Consider the following 26013-nt stretch of genomic DNA (forward strand, 5'->3'; position numbering starts at 1 on the left):
TGCATTGCTTGCTGTTTGGGGGTTTTAGGCTGGGTTTCTGTACAGCACTTTGAGATATCAGCTGATGTACGAAGGGCTATATAAAATTGATTTGATTTGATATAAGGAATTCCTTGTTAATTTCGTGTGTGTGTATTTAACTAAAATAAAAATACAAAATAACTTGCATAGCTCAGATCATAGTTTTACTCCGCTCTCTTTGTAAAGATGGGTCAGTACAGTATAATGCTGAAAATAAGATGTTTTGTTTTTCTGAGCCTTTTTTAGGACCATATACGACGTATACCATTTGAACCTTTTGTTGGCTCAAGCCTTTGCTTGATTTCTACCAGCAGAATGTCAAGATCTCTATCAGGATCTGCCTGAAGTTGCCATGTTCTACTGTTCCAACCAAGGCTATATGATTATATTATGTAATAATGTGTTTTTATTCTGTTCTTCCCCAGGCCTGATGGAGCTGGGCACGCGACAAGCGTTGACCACCGGGGAACACACAACACGCTCTGCCCCTCATCGCCGATCTTGAAAGGAGGGACACTCCGCTACTCCCAACCTTCCCTCCTCTTCCACTACATCCTCTGGTACTACTCCTCCCTCCCTCCCTCCTCCCCGGTCCTGAAATGGTGATGGTGATGATGATGAAGCTGAAGCAGAACCTGCTGGTGGCCTGTCTGGTCATCAGCTCAGTCACAGTCTTCTACTTGGGTCGTCACGCCATGGAGTGTCACCACCGCATCGAGGAGCGCAGCAGCCAGCCTGGGGACCAAGGGGTTCTGGGGGGCCTTCAGGGGTCAAGAGGGTTGCTCCTGGGGGGTTCTTTGAGCTCCTCCACCATCCTGCGGGGCTCTGGTCCCGGGGGCCATAACCTCTCCGCTCCATTCGTCTACAACAAGGACATGCCTCTAGTATTCATTGGAGGGGTTCCCAGGAGTGGGACCACATTGATGAGAGCCATGCTGGACGCTCACCCCGAGGTTCGTTGTGGAGAGGAGACCAGGGTTATTCCACGTATCCTGGCCATGAAACAGATGTGGTCGCGGTCGGGGAGGGAGAAGATGCGTCTGGATGAGGCCGGGGTGACGGACGAGGTCCTGGACGCCGCCATGCAGGCCTTCCTCCTGGAGATCATCGTGAAGCACGGCGAGCCCGCCAACTTCCTCTGTAACAAGGACCCCTTCGCTCTGAAGTCCCTCTCCTACCTGGCTAAGATCTTCCCGCACGCCAAGTTCGTGCTCATGATCCGGGATGGACGCGCCTCGGTCCATTCGATGATCTCGCGTAAGGTGACGATCGCTGGCTTTGACCTGGGCAGCTACAGAGACTGCCTGACCAAGTGGAACAGGGCCATAGAGACCATGTACACTCAGTGCCTGGATGCCTCAGACAAGTGCCTGCCGGTGCATTATGAACAGCTGGTGCTCCATCCAGAGAAGTGGATGAGGACGCTGCTCAAATTCCTGGACATTCCCTGGAACGAGGCGGTGCTTCACCATGAGGAACTCATAGGGAAAGCAGGAGGTGTTTCCCTCTCCAAGTAAGTAGTTGTGTGTGTGTGTGTGTGTGTGTGTGTGTGTACGTACCCTGACCTGCATGTTGAGGAACTCAAGGCATGCCGGTCTCCCTCCCCGTGTGTTTCTATCAGTGTATAAAGTGAGTAAACTGTAAACCCAACTAGCTTGTAAATCAGGGGTCAGTGACCTTGTAGTCTATGGCTTTATACCAATAGATGACAAAACGTGACTTGAAGGGAAAAGGAACACCCTCTAGAATACTTCCTGTGATTTAGTGGTGAGACGAGGTGTGGGCAGCCAGCGTCTTCTTTAAGGATTTTACAAACCTAGGACAAGGAGCTCCAAATGAGGACGAAACCAGGCAGAACTTCCATGCATCACCTCACTGAGCTATCAGGGCCACAGTGGATCGCCCACTCCTTATTCTGAGTGAAGCTCAGCCGCCATTTTGGATCTGGTTCTGACCCGAAATGTTTTTGGTTCTAGAACACAGGCCTCTGTTCTTAGCTTCTGGTTCTGGAAGCGTTCTGCTCTGTTCTGCGCTGCTGCCGCAACAAGACGCTGATAAGTAATACAGTCCTGTTGGCTCTGATGGCAGTAATAAACAAGCAGCTATCCTTGGGGATGCTACCTGTTTACAAGACACCGTCTCCTCCTTCACTCTGTTGCTTACGTAGTCAAATGGCTCAATGCTGTGGTTGAATCACAGGGTGCATCCCAATTGGGCCCCCTATTCCCTATACAGTGCACTACTTTTGACCAGAGCCCCAAAGGGAAATAGGGAGCTATCTGGGATAGACCCATAGTACAATGTTATGGTAAGCAAGCACTATTCATCACCAGGCTGACAAGGTGTGAGTGGTGAACGGGTCATGCTCTACCTACTACATTCCCTTCCTGGTGCAGTGAGACAGGTTAGCACTGGTCCGTGTAACTCTCTCTCCCGCTCTCTCTCTTTCGCTGGCTTGCAACTATTGTTCTTCCCAGAGGGGAGAAAGAGAGCGAGGGAGGAAATGGTGATGGCCCAGAGAGAAGGAAGGATCGTAAATCTAGTAGTTGAGTAGGTAGATCAGTAGTAAACTTTTTATTTTAAATGTTTTTTTATTTTATTGTTGATAGTCAACACACATTTTGGACTCCAGGTCCATTTCTTCAGGCTCCCAGGGCCTGAAATAACAGCCTTGCTATTCCAGGAGGCCTCCAAACATGAATTGACTCTCCTTCTGTTGGTTATGAATCATTCTAGAGAAGAGCTAGGTGAGAAACCTCACTCATTAGTCAGCCGCATACAGTAGAGGGGGAAACAACAACCCATTTCTCAGTTTGTATCCCGTTGGGTCCTGGTCTAAAGTAGTGCACTATATAGGGAATAGGGTCTAAAGTAGTGCACTATATAGGGAATAGGGTCTAAAGTAGTGCACTATATAGGGAATAGGGTCTAAAGTAGAGCACTATATAGGGAATAGGGTGCAATTTGGGACTCGCACACTTAATGCTCTGACCATGGTAGGGTTTCCTTAATGGCCCCGACTCGTCAAGAGTTGTTTTGGTTCTATAATTTGGAGGTCGGCCTCTGGAAGTCTTCAAGGAAACGCAGTGGGGGCATGCTCACACACACACTCCACCTCCTGCCACGTAGAGACATATAACCCCTCCGTGTCCCCTGCAGAAATTTGGCTCCACTTTTGTTATTGTCTGCAGATGAGAATGCTCATGGTTTTTTAATAAAAAGCTTATGGTCAAAGTCCGCTGAGCACATGTCATCTTAGAGGAACCCCCTCCCTATCTCCTTGCCCTGCTCTCTCACACACACACACACACACACACACACACACACACACACACACCTCTTCTCTCCAATGTCTTTCATCTTGGTAATTATATCATCATTGAATACATATTTAATCTCTTTGCTCCTCCGTTCCATTCTTCCTCTCCTCAATTTTGTTTCTTCCCCCTCCACTCTTCCTCTTGTGGTTTTATCCTCTTGCTCCCCTCATGTGACTTCCTATGGGACTGCATCCTACACCCTATTCCCTATATAATGCCCTAATTTTAGGGAATAGGGTGTTGTTTTGGGATGCATCCTGGTGCTGAACAGAGCTAATGGTAAAGAAACTGACGGCAGGGGAGGGAGGGAGTGAGAGGGGAGGGGAGAGTGAAGGATCAGAGAGGAGATCCTTAAAACAGACATGGAAGTAGCCATCTTCCACATCTTTGTCAGAGGAGTGAGTTCAACAGAATCGTTCATTTGAGACGAAGTAAACAGACCGTCGTTCTCTGGAGGCTCTTACGTTATTTTCAAGTATTGATCCCCAATTTCTCCCCCTCCACTCTACACTGGACAGATAACCCCCCCCACCACCACCCTACACTGGACAGATAACATCCCCCCCACCACCACCACTCTACACTGGACAGATAGGCTCTACACTCTACCAACGGCCAGACCAGCTCCTTGTGTCCCAAATGGCATTCCCTAAATACTTCTGGAGCACAACCTCTGTCTGGGTATGCTGTGTTTGTGGCCGTTCTGTACAAGTCTTTCACATTTAGCGTTGTTTATTAAACACAAGTTCATGGTGGTGGAGGAGGGGGGGGGGCTGTTTCTTGGACGACCTGCACTTTGGAGATTAATGACCTGAAAGCTGTTTCTGGGCTCAGGGCCATGCTTACAGGGGGGTCTCAGGTCATGGGAACACCAGAGAGAGGGAGAGACAGGGCCTGCTTTTGGTGTGTGTGTGTGTGTGTGTGTGTGTGTGTGTGTGTGTGTGTGTGTGTGTGTGTGTGTGTGTGTGTGTGTGTGTGTGTGGGGGGGTTCACGGGAACAGCAGAGAGCGAGAGACCGGGCCTGCTTGTGTGTGTGTGTGTGGGGGGGTGTTCACGGGAACAGCAGAGACCGGGCCTGCTTATGGCTGTGTGTACAAGTTAAAGCGTACTAACGTTTTTTTTGTATGATCTGTTTAGTAATATTATTCTTATCGAAGACATTTGCATTGCTTAGTTATAGCCAAATGCTATCTAGCTAGCATTGAACCTAGTTGGTTAGCTTTAACTACCTGCAGATTCATGCATGGTACGTGGTAGTATGAGTTAGGATTATGGTTCATTGTTTAGCTAGCTACTACCAAAACTAGCTAGCTAAACGATGAACCATAATTCTAACTCATACTACCACAGCTAGCTAGCTAAACAATAAACCATAATCCTAACTCATACTACCACAACTAGGAAGCTAAACAATAAACCATAATCCTAACTCATACTACCACAACTAGCTAGCTAAACAATAAACCATAATCCTAACTCATACTACCACAACTAGCTAGCTAGCTACACAATAAACCATAATCCTAACTCATACTACCACAGCTAGCTAGCTAAACAATAAACCATAATCCTAACTCATACTACCACAGCTAGCTAGCTAAACAATAAACCATAATCCTAACTCATACTACTAAACTAAACCATAAGCTAGCTCAGCTAGCAAAACAATGAACCAATAAACCATAATCCTAACTCATACTACCACAACTAGCAAGCTAAACAATAAACCATAATCCTAACTCATACTACCACAGCTAGCTAGCTAAACAATAAACCATAATCCTAACTCATACTACCACAGCTAGCTAGCTAAACAATAAACCATAATCCTAACTCATACTACCACAACTAGGAAGCTAAACAATAAACCATAATCCTAACTCATACTACCACAACTAGCTAGCTAAACAATAAACCATAATCCTAACTCATACTACCACAACTAGCTAGCTAGCTACACAATAAACCATAATCCTAACTCATACTACCACAACTAGCTAGCTAAACCATAATCCTAACTCATACTACCACAACTAAGACGTAAACTGGTGTTAAGGATACCTGAATGGGTGTAGACATAAAAAGGCCTCTCCGGTAGGTGTACCAAAACATTCACGGGACATTTTTTTTTTTCAAAATTGACACTTTTTTAACGTTCAAAGCAGAATGACTTTTCCATGGTTCCTCAACTGCAGTGTACGATATACTGCAGTGTACAATATACTATTTTCTAGCACTGAGTATCTACTTTTATCCAATGTGTAACATTTAAAATAAATAAATAAGATGTTGCTATAGAGGATTGGCTGCATCTGAAATGGTACCTATTCCCTATTTAGTGCTCTGCTCTTGACCAGGACCTGCAGAGCTCTGGTCATAAGTAGTGCACTATGTAGGCAAGAGGGTGCCTTTTCAGAGACAGCCGGTGACTCGTTTTTAAAGTCCGCCAGTAATAAGTGTGGAGGCACTAAATAGGTTGGTATTGTAAACAGGTTGGTATTGTAAACAAAGACCCAAGACTCTAGATGTCATGTTGCCAGGTCCTCGTTTTAGCTGCTGACATGCTATGGGAGACAGGTACTCTCCAGCCATGGTGCAGGAACACGGTAAAGTTTAGCTGTCATACTGTGGAGTGGACAGGAGGGGACACCCAAGGCTCTTAGAGCGGGGGTCGGCAACTAGTGGCCCGCGGAGCAGCCTTTTGGGAACTCGGGGTCTCAACTTAAAATAGTAAAATACACAAGTTCAATTTAGAAATTTTGGTTGTGCCATCAGCAGTTTCTCTTCTTCTGACAGTCACTCAATTAGCCCATGTCACCTAAAACCTTTTTGAGGTAAGTTAGACGAGCGGACAGCTATCTAAACGTGTAGTAAACATGGTTGAAATACCGACCGAGGTCGGCGCGACTGAATTTTGTCAGTCACTCTCATATGCAAAGATTTCTCTCCACCCTTATGGCAAAAGGTGTCAAATTGCAGGAAAGTTGCTGTTAAAATGCACATATTTTTCTTCACGACACATGTCAAAATGAGAAGAATTACAGAAAAGGCTAAACACTATACATCTGACTGTATGTATGGATGTGGGTAGCAGACCCGCGAGCCACTGCGGCCCCTCATGATGGTTTCAGATTTTTTTTGTGGCCCCCCACCCTCATCGAAGTTTCCCCTCCTTGGGCTAGAGGTTGCGAGCCATGGTCCTAATCTAGCTGCTACGCTATGGGAGATACAGGAGTACCCTTCAATCTCCAGCCATGGAACACTGAAGGGGTTAGCTGCTACATGAGGGCACAAGTAAAGCGTTCCGCCTCCTTACGAAACTGTAAGGGCCCGAGAGTGTTCTGGAGTGTTCCGCAAGAGGCCAAATGTCCCTTGTTCAGCCCTCCTCTCCATATCTCTTAAGAATGCTCTCTGGTTACTGTAGCGATGTGAAGAAAGACCCACCACTCACACAGTGTAGCCTGTTTTGTTATTCTGGAGAGCGATTGTGAGCTTGTGTACTCTTCTTGAACCTTCCCCTGGTATGATAAGTACAACACAAGAGCCCTGGAGAGATTGAAACCCAGAAAGAAATAGATGGGAGAGGCAGAAACCCAGAAAGAGGTAGAATTAGATTGGGATGGAGAGACAAACCCAGACACCAATGTCATCAGTGTGCAGCTGAATGCTGGAAACTCTTGGCTGTTCTGGCTACATTTAGTCAGAACAACAAACAATCTTAAGTTATATTATGAATACAGCACTTATTTTTGCATAGATTCCGAGACTGTTAGCTTTTAACAGCTAGTATCACTATTTTCTGTCCCAGAATCCCGCTTAACAGACCATTTTGAAGCCTGCTTGACAGAGCTAGCTAACCTTACCTAGCCAGCTAACCTTACCTAGCCAGCTAACCTTACCTAGCCAGCTAAGTTGCTAGCCATCATAACGAAGGTAGCTGCTTGGATTGCCCCGATTTGGGACCGTCTTTTTAATGGAGGCCTCCCCAGCCGGAGGAAGGAGACTAGCACTTCCTGTAGTAGTAGGAGTTGTGTTTACGATGCTCTTTTCTGGACACTGACTGGCTTTTCAATGCAACAACTGCCTGCTCGAGGAGGACTATAGGACCGAGTTGTCTACTCTAAGCAAGCAAATCTCGGCGTTGCACAATCTGCTGGGGAAACCAAACCGAAACTACATCTTGCCTACCTTCTTCTTCTCTACACCTCAGGCTGACGTTGTTTCGGTATGGTGTGTATCACCGCACTTCCGTCACTCTTTGACTGACTGGCCTGTGGTTCCCATGGACCTCTCCCTTAGGAAGTCTCCCCCCCCTGCCTGTGGAAAATGGAGCAGGATTGACGCTTCTAGAGGCCTTAGCAGATGCCACAGGTTCTGATCCAAGGGGTCTCGTAAACCACTCGATGCGCAAAAACGGACGGACCTCCTCTGCCATTGTCATCGGCAGCTCTATGGGGAGAAACATGGTTCCCGGGCAAAAAAAAAAACCCTATCCTGGAGCACCATTACAGGACATTACTAGGCTGCTTCCTACCACTCTACAACAGCTGCCCGGGGGGTGGCTGTCGTAGACCATGTGGGGGTCAATCAACATTAGCAGGGCTAGTTTCGGGACTGCTGACACTGGATTTGAAATAACTGATTCTAGCTCTGAAAGACTTCAAAAAGCGTCTGACTATTTCAGGCGCTGTGCCATTGCTGGTCCGTGGCAGCGGAAGATTCAGCAGGCTACTGGCTTTACACATCTGACTAAAAGACTACTGTAGCTCTGTTGGCGTAACTTTTAGAGATCATTTTGGAGGCTCGTGTCAAATGCTGCTGAAGTAATATGGCTACGGGTTCATTTGCCTCACCTAAAGCCTATTTCTGTGGGAAGTTGATATGGACCACCCATTGCTAATAGTCAGTATCAGGATAATATGTGTGAAATGCTTGATAATTTATGTGATCCAGTATCAACCGAGAGGTATATTTTCTGGGTGACTGAAATATTGACTGGCTTTCATCAAGCTGTCCACTCAAGAAAAAGCTTCAAACTGTAACCAGTGCCTGCAATCTGGTTCAGGTTATCAGTCAACCTACCAGGGTAGTTACAAACTGCACAGGAATGAAATCATCAACATGTATTGATCACATCTTTACTAATGCTGCAGAAATGTGCTTGAAAGAAGTATCCAGATCCATCGGATGTAGCGATCGTAATATAGTAGCCATGTCTAGGAAAGTTCCATAGTCTGGGCCTAATATAGTGTATAAGAGATCATATAAGAGGTTGTGTAGTGTGTAATGAGGAGCAACCAGATGCTACATATAGAAAGAGTGGGAAGCCCCGGTGCACAACTGAACAAGAGGACAAGTACATTCGAGTGTCTAGTTTGAGAAACGGACGCCTCACAAGTCCTCAATTGGCAGCTTCATTAAATAGTACCCGCAAAACCCCAGTCTCAACGTCAACAGTGAAGACGCGACTCCGGGATGCTGGCCTTCTAGGCAGAGTTGCAAAGAAAAAGCCATATCTCAGACTGGCCAATAAAAAGAAAAGAAAAAGATGGGCAAAAGAACACAGACACTGGACAGAGGGACTCGGTCTAGAAGGTCAGCATCCCAGAGTCGACCCTAGTTCTGTCACACCTGGACTACTGCCCAGTCATATGGTCAATTACTATAAAGAGGGACATCAGCGAATTAACAAGTAGAACAGAGCAATACAGCTGGCTGTTCTCCTGGCTCAAAGTAGAGGAGAGATTTGACTGCATCACTACATGTCTTTGTGAGAGGTATTGACATGTTGAAGGCACCGAGTTGTCTGTTTTGAACTACTGGTATACAGCTCAGACACCCATGCGTACCCCACAAGACCTGCCACAAAGGGTCTCTTCACTGTCTCCACGTCCAGAACACACTCTGGGGAAACGCACAATACTACATAGAGCCATGACTACATTGAAACTCTATTCCACATCATGCTAACAGTAGAATCTAATAAATAAAATAAAAAACATGACTACACTTTATGGAACAATGATTACTGTGAAGATACGTGCATACGCACACATTAAAACACGTACATATTGTTCTATTGTGGTAATTACACATTTTGTATTGGAGACATGTAGTGTGGGTGTAATAATGTGTTGTATTGGAGAGGTGTGGTAGTGGTGTGTTGTATTGGAGAGGTGTGGTAGTGGTGTGTTGTATTGGAGAGGTGTGGTAGTGGTGTGTTGTATTGGTGTAGATTTTGGTGATTTTTGGTGATTTAAAATGTGGTGTGTTGAACTAATGGGGATCCATAATAAACCCCAGGAAGAGTAGCTGCTGCCTTGGGAGGAACTAATGGGGAACATTGGAGAGGTGTGGTAGTGGTGTTGTATTGGAGAGGTGTGGTAGTGGTGTGTTGTATTGGAGAGGTGTGGTAGTGGTGTGTTGTATTGGTGTACTAATGTGTTGTATTTTGTACTGTTATTGATTTTTGGTGATTTAAAATGTTTTAATGTCGCTGGACCCCGGAAAGAGTAGCCGCTGCCTTGGCAGGAACTAATGGGGATCCATAATAAACCCCAGGAAGAGTAGCCGCTGCCTTGGCAGGAACTAATGGGGATCCATAATAAACCCAGGAAGAGTAGCCGCTGCCTTGGCAGGAACTAATGGGGATCCATAATTAACCCCTGGAAGAGTAGCTGCTGCCTTGGCAGGAACTAATGGGGATCCATAATTAACCCCAGGAAGAGTAGCTGCTGCCTTGGCAGTAACTAATGGGGATCCATAATAAACCCCAGGAAGAGTAGCTGCTGCCTTGGCAGGAACTAATGGGGATCCATAATTAACCCCAGGAAGAGTAGCTGCTGCCTTGGCAGGAACTAATGGGGATCCATAATTAACCCCAGGAAGAGTAGCTGCTGCCTTGGCAGGAACTAATGGGGATCCATAATTAACCCCAGGAAGAGTAGCTGCTGCCTTGGCAGGAACTAATGGGGATCCATAATTAACCCCAGGAAGAGTAGCTGCTGCCTCGGCAGGAACTAATGGGGATCCATAATTAACCCCAGGAAGAGTAGCTGCTGCCTCGGCAGGAACTAATGGGGATCCATAATTAACCCCAGGAAGAGTAGCTGCTGCCTTGGCAGGAACTAATGGGGATCCATAATAAACCCCAGGAAGAGTAGCTGCTGCCTTGGCAGGAACTAATGGGGATCCATAATTAACCCCAGGAAGAGTAGCTGCTGCCTTGGCAGGAACTAATGGGGATCCATAATAAATACACATACTAATACAGAAAGAGGTAGACAGAGATGGAGGAGATGCACAGAAGGGAGAGAGAGAGCGCAAGGGTTGGGTATAAGAGTGGGTGCTCCCTAGACCCGGACCTGGGGCCCAGCCTCCCACCCCTTACACACGGGCCTGGTCCCAGCCTCCCACCCCTTACACCCGGGCCTGGTCCCAGCCTCCCACCCCTAGACACACGGGCCTGGTCCCAGCCTCCCACCCCTAGACCCGGGCCTGGGGCCCAGCCTCCCACCCCTTACACACGGGCCTGGTCCCAGCCTCCCACCCCTAGACCCGGACCTGGGCCCAGCCTCCCACCCCTACACACGGGCCTGGTCCCAGCCTCCCACCCCCTTGTCCCACACATGGGCCTGGTCCCAGCCTCCCACCCCTTACACACGGAACTGGTCCCAGCCTCCCACCCCTTACACATGGGCCTGGTCCCAGCCTCCCACCCCTACACACGGACCTGGTCCCAGCCTCCCACCCCTTACACACGGGCCTGGTCCCAGCCTCCCACCCCTTACACACGGACCTGGTCCCAGCCTCCCACCCCTTACACACGGGCCTGGTCCCAGCCTCCCACCCCTACACACGGGCCTGGTCCCAGCCTCCCACCCCTACACACGGGCCTGGTCCCAGCCTTCCACCCCTACACATGGGCCTGGTCCCAGCCCTCCCTACCCCTAGACACAGGCCTTGTCCCAGCCTCCCAGCCCCCTAGACCCGAGCCTGGTGCCCAGCCTCCCACCCCTACACACGGGCCTGGTGCCCAGCCTCCCAGCCTCCCACCCCTAGACACGGGCCTTGTCCCCTACACATGGGCCTGGTCCCAGCCTCCCAGCCCCCTAGACACGGGCCTTGTCCCAGCCTCCCTACCCCTAGACACGGGCCTGGTCCCAGCCTCCCTACCCCTAGACACGGGCCTTGTCCCAGCCTCCCCCTACCCCTAGACACGGGCCTTGTCCCAGCCTCCCTACCCCTAGACACGGGCCTTGTCCCAGCCTCCCTACCCCTAGACACGGGCCTTGTCCCAGCCTCCCTACCCCTAGACACGGGCCTTGTCCCAGCCTCCCTACCCCTAGACACGGGCCTTGTCCCAGCCTCCCACCCTTAGACCCGAGCCTGGTGCCCAGCCTTCCCCCACACATGCGCTCAGACACACACACACACACACACCACCCCTCAGCACATTGATTCCCATCAAATATTAATAAAATGGGATCTTAACCAGAGCGCACTGGATAGAGCTCAAGACATGTAGCAGCGACAACACACACACACACACACACACACACAGATGGACAGAGGCATGTGGCCATTGAGGAGAGAGCGAGCGACAGGAACTGTAAAAGATGAAGAATAGGGCTTTCAGTAAACAAGTCTCAACAGGATTGGTATATGTACCATGAGCGCCTCATACCACTGAGGAGACAGCATTGCTGTGCCAGGGCCGCATTTTCTGCTGCGTCCTTCGCGAGGACAACAAATGTCTATTACATATGCCATAAACCAAAGAGCGTCTAATATTGTACCTCCAAGTCATGGAAATGCTTTACGTTTCCTTGTGTTTCACCACTGAATAATGATCCTTAACTGTTCAGCAATTCAATGGAAATGCTTGAGTTTCTTGTCTGTCTTCATTTAATTTATGCTTGTTGGGACTTTTTTTATTGTTGCAAGTTACAGGGCATAGCAGAGTTGTCTAAACACTGTGCGATTGCATGTCAAGGGAACAAACAAACATTCTCTCTTCTGAACTTTTCCTACTGCCATAAGCCTCCTCTATATCAGACGAGGAAAAACAACAGATTTACTGCCATAAGCCTCCTCTATATCAGACGAGGAAAAACAACAGATTTACTGCCATAAGCCTCCTCTATATCAGACGAGGAAAAACAACAGATTTACTGCCATAAGCCTCCTCTATATCAGACGAGGAAAAACAACAGATTTACTGCCATAAGCCTCCTCTATATCAGACAAGGAAAAACAACAGATTTACTGCCATAAGCCTCCTCTATATCAGACGAGGAAAAACAACAGAGGAAAAACAACAGATTTACTGCCATAAGCCTCCTCTATATCAGACGAGGAAAAACAACAGATTTACTGCCATAAGCCTCCTCTATATCAGACGAGGAAAAACAACAGATTACTGCCATAAGCCTCCTATATCTATATCAGACGAGGAAAAACAACAGATATACTGCCATAAGCCTCCTCTATATCAGACGAGGAAAAACAACAGATATACTGCCATAAGCCTCCTCTATATCAGACGAGGAAAAACAACAGATTTACTGCCATAAGCCTCCTCTATATCAGACGAGGAAAAACAACAGATTTACTGCCATAAGCCTCCTCTATATCAGACGAGGAAAAACAACAGATTTACTGCCATAAAGCCTCCTCTATATCAGACGAGGAAAAACAACAGATATACTGGTTAACTGATTCGGTAACAACAGATTTACTGGTTAAATGATTCGGTAACAACAGATTTACTGGTTAACATAATCATGCTAGATCTAACAGGTCTATAATCTTTTTTTATTTTTTTTTATTTCTTTAATTTATTAAACACATACATAACTAGGATTGAGACAGACTTTTTAGATGTAGTAGGTCCATGACCTAATAATGTAAATGGAACAGGAAAGGATTTAACCTGATGTAAATGGAACAGGAAAGGATTTAACCTGATGTAAATGGAACAGGAAAGGATTTAACCTGATGTAAATGGAACAGGAAAGGATTTAACCTGATGTAAATGGAACAGGAAAGGATTTAACCTGATGTAAATGGAACAGGAAAGGATTTAACCTGATGTAAATGGAACAGGAAAGGATTTAACCTGATGTAAATGGAACAGGAAAGGATTTAACCTGATGTAAATGGAACAGGAAAGGATTTAACCTGATGTAAATGGAACAGGAAAGGATTTAACCTGATGTAAATGGAACAGGAAAGGATTTAACCTGATGTAAATGGAACAGGAAAGGATTTAACCTGATGTAAATGGAACAGGAAAGGATTTAACCTGATGTAAATGGAACAGGAAAGATTTAACCTGATGTAAATGGAACAGGAAAGGATTTAACCTGATGTAAATGGAACAGGAAAGGATTTAACCTGATGTAAATGGAACAGGAAAGGATTTAACCTGATGTAAATGATTTAACCTGTGTAAATGGAACAGGAAAGGATTTAACCTGATGTAAATGGAACAGGAAAGGATTTAACCTGATGTAAATGGAACTGATGTAAATGGGAAAGGATTTAACCTGATGTAAATGGAACAGGAAAGGATTTAACCTGATGTAAATGGAACAGGAAAGGATTTAACCTGATGTAAATGGAACAGGAAAGGATTTAACCTGATGTAAATGGAACAGGAAAGGATTTAACCTGATGTAAATGGAACAGGAAAGGAATTAACCTGATGTAAATGGAACAGGAAAGGATTTAACCTGATGTAAATGGAACAGGAAAGGATTTAACCTGATGTAAATGGAACAGGAAAGGATTTAACCTGATGTAAATGTGTATTTAACAGGAAAGAAAGTTCACAGGGAGTTGGTGTTTTTCATTCTTTACACCGAAATGATCAGCGTCCACATCAGATAAAGACGACTAAAAATAACTATAGACAATATAACAAGCTATAGGGGGGGAAACGAGAGATATATGCCACAGAGCAGATATTTTTATCCACTGTGATCTCTGTTGGAGTTGAACCCACAACTGAACTTTACCACACAGGACCGCAAGCGTTTCTCCGTTCCTACTTCTGAGTGGCCCGCCTCCTTACTGAGTCTGACTTAAACGGCTTGGTCCTCCAGGGGCAGGCGGTCTGCTATCATACTTCCTCTCTGAACCGCTCCCGATTTTATGATTTTTAGGAGGGAGGAAGGTAGCATTCGACACCCCCCAGGGCCTCGTGGCAGCCTTTTTACCAACCTCAACAGCACATCCCATCAGACCCCACCCTTCAGTAGTACTTCACCCTCACTAAGGCAGAGTGTCTCCATATTTACCCACTAAAAACATGCACGCGCAGGCATTTACTCAGACACACACACACACACACACACACACCCTGTGGCTTACAGCAGGTCCCTATCTGTACTGTAGTGGGCCGGGCCCTCAGTACCCCTCTCTACACCGGTCTCTACACCATTACCATCAATTACATGGCTGTGGTTTAGGGAAGGAAGGGCTCTCTCTCCGTCCTTCTCTCAGTGATCCAGAACACCACCCAGGGTGGATGAGCAGAGCACTAGGCCCAGCTATGAATAATTGAGAAACAGCCACAACCCATTAAGTTGCCCTTGCCTCCCCCACCCTATCTCTCCCCCCTGCTTCTCAGGGTTTTGTATTGTTCCATTCAAGGCCAGAGGAAGGACATGACTCTATCTCCTCACCTCGTATCTCAACCTTACTGAAGGACATGGTCCAAGGTCCCTCCCCTCAGGCCTTCTTCTCCAATGGGGTTTAAGAGAAAAGGGGCAACGAGAGAGGATGCAAAGCATCGAAGTGCGATGGCTTGAGAAAGAGGCAAGGACCATCCTTGGCTGCCAACCCCTGAGTCTGGTAGTCATTCAGCTGGAGAAGCTGAGAACAGGAAGTAAAACAGGTGTAAAGGAAGACCTCTGCCCACGTCCTTTGTTAGTAGCTTTAAGTTGTAATAGGACCATAACAGTTTCAACCTCGACCAGCAGCAGTTAGCAAGCTCCCTTTTTATTCTCCATTCTCTGCATCCTTGCTCCTCCAACCCACTCCCCTTGGTATTCACTAATGGTACCCTATTCTCTACATAGTGCACTATATAAGGAATAGGGTGCTATTCGGGATTCAGAACAGTGTTTGGTCCGTAGGTGGAGAAGATGGAAGACGTCTGGTGACTCACCACCACCCAGGAAATACAAGATAATTGTTTAGTCCTCAGTGGAACAAAAGTAGAGGAGAAAAGAAAAGAGGGGAGGACTGGGGGGAGGGGGGAGAGGGGGAGGACTGGGTGGGAGGGGGAGGACTGGGTGGGAGGGGAGAGGGAGAGGGGGAGGACTGGGTGGGTGGGAGAGGGGAGAGGGAGAGGGGGAGGACTGGGTGGGAGAGGGAGAGGGAGAGGGGGAGGAGGACTGGGTGGGGTGGGAGGGGGAGGAGGGAGAGGGAGAGGGGGAGGACTGGGTGGGAGGGAGAGGGAGAGGGGGGGTTGGGGAGGGGAAGGAGGGGAGGACTGGGTGTGGGAGGAGAGGGGGAGGACTGGGTGAAAGGGGGTTGAAGGAGGGTAGAGTGTGGGAGGAGAGGAGTGGGTGGAAGTGGGGAGGAGTGGGAGAGGTTATAATGGAGTGGATGAAAGGAGGGAGTGGGGGGAGGAGTGGGAGAAGGACATTTGTTTATTTCACTTTTGTATATTATCTACTTCACTTGCTTTTGGCAATGTTAACATATGTTTCGCATGTTTCTCAATTCTCCCCTTGAATTGAATTGAAAGGGTGAAGGAGGGAGAGTGGGGGAGGGGAGATGATAGAATGGAGTGGGGGAGGGCAGGAGAAAGGGGGAGTAGGGGGGAGGGGGAGTAGGGGAGGTGGTAAAATGTCAGTATATGACGACAAACACTCTCTCTCACCCACTCATATGTACTCTCTCACACACCCACCCACCCATACATACTCTCTCACACACACCCACCCATACGTACTCTCTCACACACACCCACCCATACGTACTCTCTCACCCACCCATACGTACTCTCACACACCCACCCATACGTACTCTCACACACCCACCCATACGTACTCTCACACACACACACCCATACACACTCTCTCACACACACACACCCATACACACTCTCTCACACACACCCACCCATACGTACTCTCTCACACACACACCCATACGTCTCTCTCACACACCCATCGTTCTCTCTCTCTCTCTCTCACTCTCACACACACACACACACACACACACACTCTCACACACACACACACACACACACACACACACACACACACACACACACACACACACACACACACACACACACATCTCCTTGCTCATCTCTCTTGGAGGTCATTGAGGCTGAAAGCTTGTTGTCTTTTATATTTTAATCTATTTGGAGCAGCTGCAGATGACAGATGACACCCTGATGAGTTAATTTACTGTTCAATATTCATGCATTTTACCATCTCTCCCTCCCTCCATCTCTCCCTCACTCCATCTCTCCCTCCCGCTTTCTTTCTCTGATGCCCCCATTATGCCCCCTGAAGAGGGTTGATGTATTGTTCGATACACACACACACACACACACACACACACACACACACACAGGAGCACAGGCCACACACACAGGAGCATGCAGAGAGGCCAGACTCTGTGGCTTAAACATGCAGAAGTTAGCCAGCTAGCTGGCAACCCAGCTGTTTGGTGGCTGTGGCAACAGCTGTGACAGCAGAAGCTTGGCCTAGCTAGCTGGCAACCCAGCTGTGACGTAGCTAGCCGGCAACCCCAGCTGTGACCTAGCTAGCCGGCAACCCCAGCTGTGACGTAGCTAGCCGGCAACCCCAGCTGTGACGTAGCTAGCCGGCAACCCCAGCTGTGACCCTAGCCGGCAACCCCAGCTGTGACCTAGCCGGCAACCCCAGCTGTGACCTAGCTAGCCGGCAACCCCAGCTGTGACGTAGCTAGCCGGCAACCCCAGCTGTGACCCCAGCTGTGACCTAGCTAGCCGGCAACCCCAGCTGTGAGCCGGAAACCCCAGCTGTGACCTAGCTAGCCGGCAACCCCATAGCTAGCCGGCCCAGCTGTGACCTAGCTAGCCGGAAACCCCAGCTGTGACCTAGCTAGCCGGCAATCCCAGCTGTGACCTAGCTAGCCGGCAACCCCAGCTGTGACCTAGCTCCCTCTCTCTCTCTTTCCCCCTCTCTCTCTTTCCCTCTCTCTCTCTTTTCCTGTTTCCCTCTTTGGCGATGTCATTTACAAAATAGCCTCCAATACCCTACTCAACAAATTGGATGCGGTCCATCACAGTGCAATCCGTTTTGTCACCAAAGCCCCATATACTACCCACCATTGCGACCTGTACGCTCTCGTTGGCTGGCCCTCGCTTTATACTCGTCGCCAAACCCACTGGCTCCATGTCATCTACAAGACCCTGCTAGGTAAAGTCCCCCCTTATCTCAGCTCGCTGGTCACCATAGCATCTCCCACCTGTAGCACACGCTCCAGCAGGTATATCTCTCTAGTCACCCCCAAAACCAATTATTTCTTTGGCCGCCTCTCCTTCCAGTTCTCTGCTGCCAATGACTGGAACGAACTACAAAAATCTCTGAAACTGGAAACACTTATCTCCCTCACTAGCTTTAAGCACCAACTGTCAGAGCAGCTCACAGATTACTGCACCTGTACATAGCCCACCTATAATTTAGCCCAAACAACTACCTCTTTCCCAACTTTATTTTATTAATTTATTTTGCTCCTTTGCTCCCCATTATTTTTATTTCTACTTTGCACATTCTTCCATTGCAAAACTACCATTCCAGTGTTTTACTTGCTATATTGTATTTACTTTGCCACCATGGCCTTTTTTTGCCTTCCTTACCTTATCTCATTTGCACACATTGTACATAGACTTATATTTCTACTGTATTGTTGACTGTATGTTTGTTTACTCCATGTGTAACTCTGTATTATTGACTGTATGTTTGTTTTACTCCATGTGTAACTCTGTATTATTGACTGTATGTTTGTTTTACTCCATGTGTAACTCTGTGTCGTTGTATCTGTCGAACTGCTTTGCTTTATCTTGACCAGGTTGCAATTGTAAATGAGAACTTGTTCTCAACTTGCCTACCTGGTTAAATAAAGGTGAAATAAAAAAATAAAAAATACTGTAACCAATAGGCCTGGGGTAGGGACTGACTCTGGACCTGTATGTTGGAGGGCCTCGGTATACTGTAACCAATAGGCCTGGGGTAGGGACTGACTCTGGACCTGTATGTTGGAGGGCCTCGGTATACTGTAACCAATAGGCCTGGGGTAGGGACTGACTCTGGACCTGTATGTTGGAGGGCCTCGGTATACTGTAACCAATAGGTGAAGGTACTGTCCTAGGTAGTTGCTTATTGGTGCAGGCCTAAAGGGCAGTGTGGAAGACCAGGAAACATGAGATGCAGGGAAGGGGTGTAGGGACCCCAGAGCTGTGCTGGTGTAGGCTCAGCTCAAAAGGGGGCTTGGGTTCTAACTTTCTAGGTCTGTTATAATTTAGTAAAGTTTGTGCTTTTAATTATGTCTGTCTCTCTCTCTCTCTGTATCTCAATGATTGATAGACAACTGTTTTTGTTCAACTCTGGAGGACAAAGGAAGGACAATACGATGGTTTCTGAAAGCGCAAGAGAAAGTCTGCAGTCCAAACACCCACTTAGAGAGAGGGTGAGCTTAGAGAGAGGGTGAGCTTAGGCCGAGGGGACAGCTTAGGCCGAGGGGACAGCTTAGGCCGAGGGGACAGCTTAGGCCGAGGGGACAGCTTAGGCCGAGGGGACAGCTTAGGCCGAGGGGACAGCTTAGGCCGAGGGGACAGCTTAGGCCGAGGGGGAGAGAGAAAATATGGAGCGATATCTATATAGCAAAACAAACTGATAGACTCTGAGGAACAAACATGACTCATTCTGACCTTGAGAGAGAACAATGTAAAACACCAAATAATGCAGAGCAGAATTGGGCCGAAATCACTAACTATCAAAATCCAGAAAAGAGCCGTTAAATTCTACAACCACCTAAAAGGAAGCGATTCCCAAATCTTCCATAACAAAGCCATCACCTACAGAGAAATGAACCCGGAGAAGAGTCCCCTAAGCAAGCTAGTCCTGGGGCTCTGTTCACAAACACAAACAGACCCCACAGAGCCCCAGGACAGAAACACAATTAGACCCAACCAAATCATAAGAAAACAAAAAAGATAATTACTTGACATATTGGAAAGAATTAACTGAACAACTGAGCAAACTAGAATGCTATTTGGCCCTACACAGAGAGTACACAGTGGCAGAATACCTGACCACTGTGACTGACCCAAACTTAAGGAAAGCTTTGACTATGTACAGACTCAGTGAGCATAGCCTTGCTATTGAGAAAGGCCGCCGTAGGCAGACATGGCTCTCAAGAAAAGACAGGCTATGTGCTCACTGCCCACAAAATGAGGTGGAAACTGAGCTGCACTTCATACATTTCCCTCAGTAAATACAACCTATATTTATGTTTATTTATTTTCCCTTTTATACTTGAACTTTTTACACATGACAATTGTAATATATTTTGGAATTCTTGTTTACATTTTTTTTTGTGTTGTTTATTTCACTTTTGTTTATCAAGTTCACTTGCTTTGGCAATGTTAACATACGTTTCCCATGAGAGAGATTTCATCGGCTGATAGGTCCCCATGTGTAAAAAATAAGACTAGTTAACTTAGGGCATGTCAAAAACAAAACGGTACCAGCATTCAGCTCATGGCCCACACATACTGTACTGTAGAAAGGACGACAACAGGCGCCTTGAATGTCAATGTGAGTCGAACCTCATACATCGTCTTATACGCTCAATTATAAAGAGGACGAGAGAAAAGAAATACCTGGTCCTGGTCAAAAGTAGTGCACTATGTAGGGAACAGAGCCCTATGGTCCTGGTCAAAAGTAGTGCACTATGTAGGGAACAGAGCCCTATGGTCCTGGTCAAAAGTAGTGCACTATGTAGGGAACAGAGCCCTATGGTCCTGGTCAAAGGTAGTGCACTATGTAGGGAACAGAGCCCTATGGTCCTGGTCAAAAGTAGTGCCCTATGTAGGGAACAGAGCCCTATGGTCCTGGTCAAAAGGTAGTGCACTATGTAGGGAACAGAGCCCTATGGTCCTGGTCAAAGGTAGTGCACTATGTAGGGAACAGAGCCCTATGGTCCTGGTCAAAGGTAGTGCACTATGTAGGGAACAGAGCCCTATGGTCCTGGTCAAAGGTAGTGCACTATGTAGGGAACAGAGCCCTATGGTCCTGGTCAAAGGTAGTGCACTATGTAGGGAACAGAGCCCTATGGTCCTGGTCAAAGGTAGTGCACTATGTAGGGAACAGAGCCCTATGGTCCTGGTCAAAGGTAGTGCCCTATGTAGGGAACAGAGCCCTATGGTCCTGGTCAAAGGTAGTGCACTATGTAGGGAACAGAGCCCTATGGTCCTGGTCAAAGGTAGTGCACTATGTAGGGAACAGAGCCCTATGGTCCTGGTCAAAGGTAGTGCCCTATGTAGGGAACAGAGCCCTATGGTCCTGGTCAAAGGTAGTGCACTATGTAGGGAACAGAGCCCTATGGTCCTGGTCAAAGGTAGTGCACTATGTAGGGAACAGAGCCCTATGGTCCTGGTCAAAGGTAGTGCACTATGTAGGGAACAGAGCCCTATGGTCCTGGTCAAAGGTAGTGCCCTATGTAGGGAACAGAGCCCTATGGTCCTGGTCAAAGGTAGTGCACTATGTAGGGAACAGAGCCCTATGGTCCTGGTCAAAGTAGTGCACTATGTAGGGAACAGAGCCCTATGGTCCTGGTCAAAAGTAGTGCACTATGTAGGGAACAGAGCCCTATGGTCCTGGTCAAAGGTAGTGCACTATGTAGGGAACAGAGCCCTATGGTCCTGGTCAAAAGTAGTGCCCTATGTAGGGAACAGAGCCCTATGGTCCTGGTCAAAGGTAGTGCACTATGTAGGGAACAGAGCCCTATGGTCCTGGTCAAAGGTAGTGCACTATGTAGGGAACAGAGCCCTATGGTCCTGGTCAAAGGTAGTGCACTATGTAGGGAACAGAGCCCTATGGTCCTGGTCAAAAGTAGTGCCCTATGTAGGGAACAGAGCCCTATGGTCCTGGTCAAAAGTAGTGCCCTATGTAGGGAACAGAGCCCTATGGTCCTGGTCAAAGGTAGTGCACTATGTAGGGAACAGAGCCCTATGGTCCTGGTCAAAGGTAGTGCACTATGTAGGGAACAGAGCCCTATGGTCCTGGTCAAAGGTAGTGCACTATGTAGGGAACAGAGCCCTATGGTCCTGGTCAAAGGTAGTGCACTATGTAGGGAACAGAGCCCTATGGTCCTGGTCAAAGGTAGTGCACTATGTAGGGAACAGAGCCCTATGGTCCTGGTCAAAGGTAGTGCCCTATGTAGGGAACAGAGCCCTATGGTCCTGGTCAAAAGTAGTGCCCTATGTAGGGAACAGAGCCCTATGGTCCTGGTCAAAAGTAGTGCACTATGTAGGGAACAGAGCCCTATGGTCCTGGTCAAAGGTAGTGCACTATGTAGGGAACAGAGCCCTATGGTCCTGGTCAAAAGTAGTGCACAGAGCCCTATGGTCCTGGTCAAAAGTAGTGCACTATGTAGGGAACAGAGCCCTATGGTCCTGGTCAAAGGTAGTGCCCTATGTAGGGAACAGAGCCCTATGGTCCTGGTCAAAAGTAGTGCACTATGTAGGGAACAGAGCCCTATGGTCCTGGTCAAAGGTAGTGCCCTATGTAGGGAACAGAGCCCTATGGTCCTGGTCAAAGGTAGTGCACTATGTAGGGAACAGAGCCCTATGGTCCTGGTCAAAGGTAGTGCACTATGTAGGGAACAGAGCCCTATGGTCCTGGTCAAAAGTAGTGCACTATGTAGGGAACAGAGCCCTATGGTCCTGGTCAAAGGTAGTGCCCTATGTAGGGAACAGAGCCCTATGGTCCTGGTCAAAGGTAGTGCCCTATGTAGGGAACAGAGCCCTATGGTCCTGGTCAAAGTAGTGCACTATGTAGGGAACAGAGCCCTATGGTCCTGGTCAAAGGTAGTGCACTATGTAGGGAACAGAGCCCTATGGTCCTGGTCAAAGGTAATGCCCTATGTAGGGAACAGAGCCCTATGGTCCTGGTCAAAGGTAGTGCCCTATGTAGGGAACAGAGCCCTATGGTCCTGGTCAAAAGTAGTGCACTATGTAGGGAACAGAGCCCTATGGTCCTGGTCAAAAATAGTGCACTACGTAGGCAACAGAGCCCTATGGTCCTGGTCAAAAATAGTGCACTACGTAGGCAACAGAGCCCTATGGTCCTGGTCAAAAATAGTGCACTATGTAGGGAACAGAGCCCTATGGTCCTGGTCAAAAATAGTGCACTTTAGGGAACAGAGCCCTATGGTCCTGGTCAAAGGTAGTGCACTATGTAGGGAACAGAGCCCTATGGTCCTGGTCAAAGGTAGTGCACTATGGGGGAACAGAGCCCTATGGTCCTGGTCAAAGGTAGTGCACTATGTAGGGAACAGAGCCCTATGGTCCTGGTCAAAGGTAGTGCACTATGTAGGGAACAGAGCCCTATGGTCCTGGTCAAAGGTAGTGCACTATGTAGGGACCAGAGCCCTATGGTCCTGGTCAAAGGTAGTGCACTATGTAGGGAACAGAGCCCTATGGTCCTGGTCAAAGGTAGTGCACTATGTAGGGAACAGAGCCCTATGGTCCTGGTCAAAGGTAGTGCACTACGTAGGGGACAATTTGAGAAAATAAGCTTTCTTTACATTACCATGTTGCTGATTTGAATCGAGGCTTGGGATGGCTGTCCACTCTCCTGCTGATTTGAATCGAGGCTGGGGGATGGCTGTCCACTCTCCTGCTGATTTTGAATCGAGGCTGGGGGTGGCTGTCCACTCTCCTGCTGATTTTGAATCGAGGCTGGGGGTGGCTGTCCACTCTCCTGCTGATTTGAATCGAGGCTGGGGGTGGCTGTCCACTCTCCTGCTGATTTGAATCGAGGCTGGGGGTGGCTGTCCACTCTCTCCTGCTGATTTGAATCGAGGCTGGGGATGGCTGCCCACTCTCCTGCTGATTTGAATCGAGGCTGGGGGTGGCTGCCCACTCTCCTGCTGATTTGAATCGAGGCTGGGGGTGGCTGCCCACTCTCCTGCTGATTTGAATCGAGGCTGGGGGTGGCTGCCCACTCTCCTGCTGATTTGAATCGAGGCTGGGGGTGGCTGCCCACTCTCCTGCTCTTTGTATGAATCTCTCCTCACTGCTGGCAGGGAGAACACGGTGTGTCAACCTGATTCATCTTTAACGCAGGCAGGCAGGCGGGCGGGTGGGTGGGCGGGCGGGCGGACGGACGAACGCCTGGCTGTGGTGTAACCACGAAGGGTTAGCCCTCCCTACACCATTTTAAGCCATTCTGTGTGTCCCCCCCCAATGGCACCCAATAGGGCTATGGTCAAAAGTAATGCAGTATACAGAGAATAGGTCAACCCTGAACACAGAACTCTGCTGTTGCTATGGCGATGATCTGTTCTAACGAGGAGCGGGATCAGGGCAGGATGTTCCGGGCTGTGGTCTCTAGAGCTCGGCCTGGCTCCAACAACACGGGTCGTACAGGCAGCATGTTCGTGCTGCAGGTCTTTCTCACAGCGGTGGTGCATGATCAAACATCTTGACACTTCATTTGTTCCCGTTATCCAATAAACAATCAAATATCCTCCATCTTAAGGTCATCCATAAATGATCAACTTTCTGATTTTTCTGTAAACAAAAGCTTCCGTCCAGACATTGTCTCCCCCCCAGGGTAGTGTGATGGAATGGTTATTCATTTTTTAAATATCACTGCACTAAATCTTGGTAATTTGGGGAGGGGGGGAAGCCAGGCCAACGTTTAGGTCGGTAATGTTGTCCTATTGTCTCGTCTCCTTGCTCATATAAAGGAACCAGAATGCATGGAGACACAGACATGGGGACAGGGGCTTGATCTGATACAGTGAGAGAGACCCATATCTCAATGGAAAGACAATACACGTGTTCAGCCCATTAACTGTGAGGCCTGGAGCTGGAGAGAGGCTGGAGCTTGGGGGCCATCTTTAATTCTGTCCCATGATCCAGTTAGAGCCAATTAGTTTGCAGTTAGCTGCCTGCAGTGACACGGGCTGGTCCACTGAGCCATCCTGGGCAAGCTTAATAGTGCTAGCACCATGCTATCAAGGGATAATGTTGAACCGTTCCTTAACAATGGTAACATCATGCTATCAAGGGATAATGTTGAACCGTTAGGAAACTTCAGATCCTTTGTGGAAAGCATCGGAATGCATTGGAAAGCATCGGAATGCATTGGAATGCATCGGAAAGCATCGGAATGCATTGGAAAGCATCGGAATGCATTGGAAAGCATCGGAATGCATTGGAATGCATCGGAAAGCATCGGAAAGCATCGGAATGCATCGGAATGCATCGGAAAGCATCGGAATGCATTGGAAAGCATCAGAATGCATTGGAAAGCATCAGAATGCATTGGAAAGCATCGGAATGCATTGGAATGCATCGGAATGCATCGGAATGCATTGTGTGTATGGGAGTGTGTGTTGAACTGTACCTTAGCAATGCTAACACCATGCTATCAATGGATACTGTTGAACAATCCCTTAACAATGCATTCATGCATCAAGGGATACAGTTGAATGCAATGCTAACATCATGCTATCAAGGGATACTGTTGAACTGTTCCTTAGCAATGCTAACACCATGCTATCAATGGATACTGTTGAACAATCCCTTAACAATGCTAACATCATGCTATCAAGGGATACAGTTGAACCATCCCTTAATAATGCTAACACCATGCTATCAAGGGTAACAATCTAACGTGGATGACACTGGTGTTGTTCAACTAGCAGTGCCTTTAGAGGATGCTGGTGTGTTCATCTGTTAGATCACCTCCAAAAAGCAGCCTTTCTTCTTCTCTTGTTAGAGGTGTTCAGGAAGTAGATTTCCATCTCATTGTTCTCACTAATCCAACTATCAGTTGGTACCAGTACCTCATGCAAGGATGCCTTGAATGATGCTAGCTAGTCAATGGTCTTCTATGGGGGGACATGCTACAATGCTAACCTCTTGCTAACTGGTTTCTCTCTCTCTCTGCAGGGTGGAGAGGTCTACAGACCAGGTGATCAAGCCGGTCAACGTGGAGGCCTTATCCAAGTGGGTGGGCAAGATCCCTGTGGACGTACTGCGGGACATGCCCGTCATCGCCCCCATGTTGTCCCGTCTGGGGTACGACCCCCACGCCAACCCTCCCAACTACGGCCGGCCAGACCCCAAGGTCCTTGACAACACCAGGAGGGTGAGTGGGGAAACGAATGACAGTGACATGTCAACCCACAACACATACCTCAAACACACTCATCCACACAACTCTAGTCTACTGAGAAACACTGGGACGCATGTTAAACACACTCCCATACACACAATGCATTCCGATGCTTTCCAATGCATTCCGATGCATTCCGATGCTTTCCAATGCATTCCGATGCATTCCACAAAGGATCTGAAGTTTCCTCTGAAGCAGGAAGCAGATCTGAGAATTGTATTCTTCCCAGGACTCTTTCTCCAGTTGCA

General features: G+C 47.9%; 1 protein-coding gene across 2 annotated transcripts in view; it reads left to right on the top strand.

Annotated features, from left to right (window-relative positions):
* LOC112238923 (protein-tyrosine sulfotransferase 1-like) overlaps positions 1–26013 on the top strand; it is a 78850-nt gene that overhangs the window by 17282 nt on the left and 35555 nt on the right. For both annotated transcript variants that reach the window (XM_042296486.1, XM_042296487.1), the window contains exons 2-3: positions 447–1534; positions 25540–25738. In XM_042296486.1, coding sequence (XP_042152420.1) covers positions 621–1534; positions 25540–25738 — 1113 coding nt within the window. In that variant the 5' untranslated portion in view covers positions 447–620. The remainder of the gene's footprint in view (positions 1–446; positions 1535–25539; positions 25739–26013) is intronic.

Source organism: Oncorhynchus tshawytscha, linkage group LG13 (genome assembly GCF_018296145.1).
Source record: "Oncorhynchus tshawytscha isolate Ot180627B linkage group LG13, Otsh_v2.0, whole genome shotgun sequence".
Lineage (NCBI taxonomy): Eukaryota > Metazoa > Chordata > Actinopteri > Salmoniformes > Salmonidae > Oncorhynchus > Oncorhynchus tshawytscha.